This window comes from Gregarina niphandrodes (assembly GCF_000223845.1).
Source record: "Gregarina niphandrodes unplaced genomic scaffold scaffold00004, whole genome shotgun sequence".
NCBI classification, from domain to species: domain Eukaryota; phylum Apicomplexa; class Conoidasida; order Eugregarinorida; family Gregarinidae; genus Gregarina; species Gregarina niphandrodes.
In genome coordinates, this window is record NW_011645775.1 from 414,261 (window position 1) to 418,431 (window position 4,171).

Below are 4,171 nucleotides of genomic sequence, written 5' to 3' on the forward strand. Positions count from 1 at the left end.
GTACCACCACGGCACATGTCGCACTCGTTCTTTGCACACTCTTCCGCAGTGTCATACTGCGAACACTCGTGTGCGTCATAAATATCCTTCGCATCGTCCCACAAATTCGAACTGAGAAACAAAATAACAGTGTGTGTGCTGAGATCGTGTGTGTGCCGATGTCGTGTGTGTGTGCTGATGACAGATCATGTGTGTGCTGATGACAGATCATGTGTGTGCTGATGACAGATCATGTGTGCTGACGAGAGATCGCCAACTTGTGGAAACACTTACACGCTGTCCCACATGGAGTCAACTTGTTTGCTGGCACCCTTCAGCATATGGGTTGGTCGAGAAGTAATCTCAGCGTCGATATCAGACGTAGACTGGCTTAGGGTCGTTTTGTGAACCTTGTGCTCGCCTTCCTTGATCGCTGGCAGGTCGTGATGACTTGCTACGGAGATCGCGGCCAGACACGTAATGGCGGAGAGAATCTGCATTTGTAAAATTTATAGACCACCGATAAAATAAGTAGTCACGTTTTCAAGGAGACTGATCCGTCCCAAGACAAAGACAGCCAGCCATTCAGCCTGCGTTCGATAGGTCCCGTTCACACAGGCCATTTCTGGCGGGACCTGTCCGCGTGCAAGGACTGGGAGTATGCGGTGAGTGACCGGCACATAATCTTTTCCCCCTATAAAAACCACGTATGCTGTAGACCCCCGTCAGACCCCCAGTCAGTCATATAGATCCCAGTCAGTCATATAGATCCCAGTCAGTCATATAGACCCCAGTCAGTCAGTCACACATAGATCCCCCAGTCATGTGCGTTCCGTCCCCTTACTGTTGATAAGTTGACCAACGGCGTCGACAATTTTACTCGCAGTGCAATTCACTTGTAGTGGTCGAGATTGTTGGACTTGGTATGTCCATTGTTGTAGTTTGCAGTCGCTCAGTCCGTTGATCGTTTGTGGTATCGCGTCTCCGTTGAGTTGTGTAATATATGCGTAAAGAGTGACGAGTCTTTTCTTGTCAGTTTCGAAGTAGCGCGGGTCAGCGACCATCTGTTCGATGAGGGAAAGTGTATTCGCACGCGCGTTTGGGAACATTGGCGACCGCAGAATTTGGGTCTCAATCTCCCATAAGTCGAACGTGTGTCTTGTGTTCAGTTGCTGGGTAATGGCATGCATTATTTTAACATGTTTGTTGATGTCTTGAAGGTCCGTTGTTACGGTCTTCAGCGGGGTGGACAAGTCGGAAGTGTACACATCGGAATTGGACTGCCCCGGGTTGGGCAGTCCTCCTACTGAGTTGGAAAGTGGGTTGGGCAACCCCGGGTGGTTCGATGCGGCCAGAGCGCTGGCCGCCCTGGATTGTGCGGCCGTGGTCAGCGTGGTCGCCAGGGCCCCGTAGGAATCGTTTCCGTGTTCCTTGAGAAACGGGTCGTCTTTTAAGTTCACTTGCGAACCGTCTTCAAATATTACGCTGTTGTTCTCTACCTGTAAATACTCGTATATCATTGCCTGGTAAGACCATGGACTAAGGAGACCAATAATGGGGTCGTCGCTCCTATCTAGGATGACTAAAGCACCCCTTGCCCCTGTCGCTATACCACTGCCTCCTGTCGCTATACCACTGCCTCCTGTCGCTATACCACTGCCTCCTGTCGTGGATTCCCAGTCCCTCAGGAATACGCTGGAAGCGGCGTGGGCTGCCTTGCTCGAACTATTAATCAATACAAAAGGTACATCTTGGACCTGACAACCAAAGAGCGTGTTAGCCACCATAGAAAACGATATGCAGGACCGAATACCCTCACGTATGTTATGGTGATCCTGCGATGACCAGTCACTTGGATCAACAGGAAGTGTCCTGCCGCCGTCCCGAGCTCTCTGAACTTTGCTCTGGATCAAGCCCGCACTAAAGACGTTGTCCGTAATCATGACAAAATTGATGGGGAGAAACTCTACCTTCTCCACTAAGCATCTCTCCGCGTCGAGTCTTGCCAAGCGCTCTAGCACACCGTCACCAGGCTTGTCTATGAACATAATCTTCAGTCGTCTACGACAATCAGCACTGTGGCTGAAAATCTCCTTCTCCACCAAGTTCAAGCTGCTGGGGACAATATAGCATAGAACTTCTATGGATGGATTAAGCTTTGGCATCGCTTCGGCAACCGATATTGTATTGCTTGTTTCCGGGCCGATTGTTTCCCTGCCGCTTGTTTCGCGGCCTAGTACCAGCACGTCGACAACTCCTGCTCTTAGCAAATCCGAAAACGAAACAAACGCATTTAGTATCCGCAGCGCGCGATCATCCGCTATTATAACCTTAATACTCTTCCTTCCCAAGCTGTCTTTTAGGCAATCCCCAACCGCTTGGTACATTTTATGTGGTAAAATACGGTTGCAAAGATTTACTAAACATGGTATGGAACTGTACATACTGTACGTATGAGAACGGCGACGATCGCTCACGCGTGTGCAGCATGTGCGAGAAACAGCGGAGTCGAGATAATGCGACTAAATTTCAGACCATAGAACAACGCATCAAGGCGTCACAACATGGAGCTCCGGGTCAGAGCATCAGGCGCAAAGACTCGGCTGCTCCGCTACCCATCCGAGCGAGTCCCGCTACTACAAATGATAAATCCGCGTTGGAAACGATTGCGGCTGTTCTTGAGACTGATATGTACGAAATTAAACGGCGATTGGTATCCGTTGAATCAGGTTTAGAACAATTGAATGCTCAAATGATGATGGGATTTAATCAGATCCTATCCGAGCTCCAAAGTATTAAATTAGCTAGCTGGGAAAATAGAGCGCAACCGGAGCATGGCGCAGTCGAGTGCAATGCGGCAGTTGAGTCTAACGCTGAATCTAATGCCGCAGTAGAGTCTTGTACCATAGTAGAAGAGAAAATGTAATTTCTGGAAGCGAACTAGCGGGCCTTAGTCAAGAAGCGCTCTTGTAGGGCTTTAGATCCCCTCGGTTCCGAGTGCTTTCGTGGAGTCGGTTGCAAGAATACCCTGCCGTGAATTGGAGACAGTTCTTAGAGCAGAGACAGTCTTTGTTCTTGTGGGGTCGCTCGCTACACGGAATGGTCTATTATATTGCCTTTCAGCAATGGTTTGTGGGAAGCAATCGACTGAAAGCCACTTTCCCGTAGTAATGTTCAGAGGACCACTGTGCGCTGACTTTTTTGACGAACGACAGACAGCATTGATTATTGAGTCCGACCCGTACCCGTACCGCCCAACATAACCCGTACTTGTACCCATACTCATACCCCTACTCACACCGCTGCTCACTGATACCGGCCACATGCCACCCACACTACCTAAACGAGCGCCTATACCACCCGCTCATACCTCCCCACTGTCCCAGTCCAACTGGAGGTTGGTGAAAAAAATTAGTCGAGTGCAGTGTTATTGTCACAAACACCCAAGCAGCGACTTTTTGTGAGGTCGATGAACATTTGATTGGTGGTCTTCGCGGTCTGGGCGATAGTGGGGTAGAGATCCTCGACGTCTTCGCGACGGAAGCACTGCTGCTTGGACTCAGTGAGGGCCCAGCAGAGTACATCGCAAGCGACATCACTGATATCGAAGGCGTTCTCTACGGCCAGCCCCTTCGGCCGCATCAGGACGTTTGCTTCCGGCAGCCCCTTGGCCCGCATCAGGACCTCCACGCGTGCCAGACACGGAGGGATCTGCTCCGAAATTATTAACTCCCGCTCCACCGCGTCGCTCTCCGCCGCCTTCTTCAGCAACTCGAAAATCCTCACCGAACTCTCGACAACGGATATCGCACGTGTGCGCTCCTCTTGACCATTAGGCAACAGATTCGACTTGCCCGCCGCATGCAGTACGATAGCCACAGGGTCAGAAGCCAGATAACCGTCAGCGGATAAGAAAGGGTACTAAACAAACGTGGATTAGCAGTTAGTTACTCGTGGTCAGAAATCGAGTCAAGTAGTGAGTGAGTAAGTCTATACAGTGAGTAAGTCTATACAGTGAGTAAGTCTATACAGTGAGTAAGTCTGCTCAGTGAGTAAGTCTATACTCATTGAGCGAGTAGGCATAGTAGTGGGGACCGTTCGGCCACTGGTCTAGCGGGTCTATACTCAGTGGGCTAGGCGGGATGGGGCTAGTCCGGGGGGGATGGGGCTAGTCCGGGGGGAGGTGGGGCTA

General features: G+C 50.5%; 3 protein-coding genes across 3 annotated transcripts; all 3 read right to left on the reverse strand.

Annotated features, from left to right (window-relative positions):
• Positions 1–269: 269 nt before the first annotated feature.
• GNI_034190 (hypothetical protein) lies at positions 270–479 on the reverse strand (the record flags this gene model as incomplete). Its single annotated transcript, XM_011130935.1, has 1 exon — positions 270–479. The coding sequence occupies one exon, from the start codon at positions 477–479 to the stop codon at positions 270–272; it is 210 nt and encodes a 69-aa protein (XP_011129237.1).
• Positions 480–800: 321 nt separating this feature from the next.
• GNI_034200 (Sec1 family protein) lies at positions 801–2,366 on the reverse strand (the record flags this gene model as incomplete). The annotated part of the gene is made up of 1 exon (XM_011130936.1): positions 801–2,366. The coding sequence occupies one exon, from the start codon at positions 2,364–2,366 to the stop codon at positions 801–803; it is 1,566 nt and encodes a 521-aa protein (XP_011129238.1).
• A 1,024-nt stretch (positions 2,367–3,390) lies between these two features.
• On the reverse strand, positions 3,391–3,900 carry GNI_034210 (hypothetical protein; the record flags this gene model as incomplete). Its single annotated transcript, XM_011130937.1, has 1 exon — positions 3,391–3,900. A coding segment is annotated over one exon (510 nt), but the record flags the coding sequence as incomplete, so codon positions are not given.
• Positions 3,901–4,171: the final 271 nt, after the last annotated feature.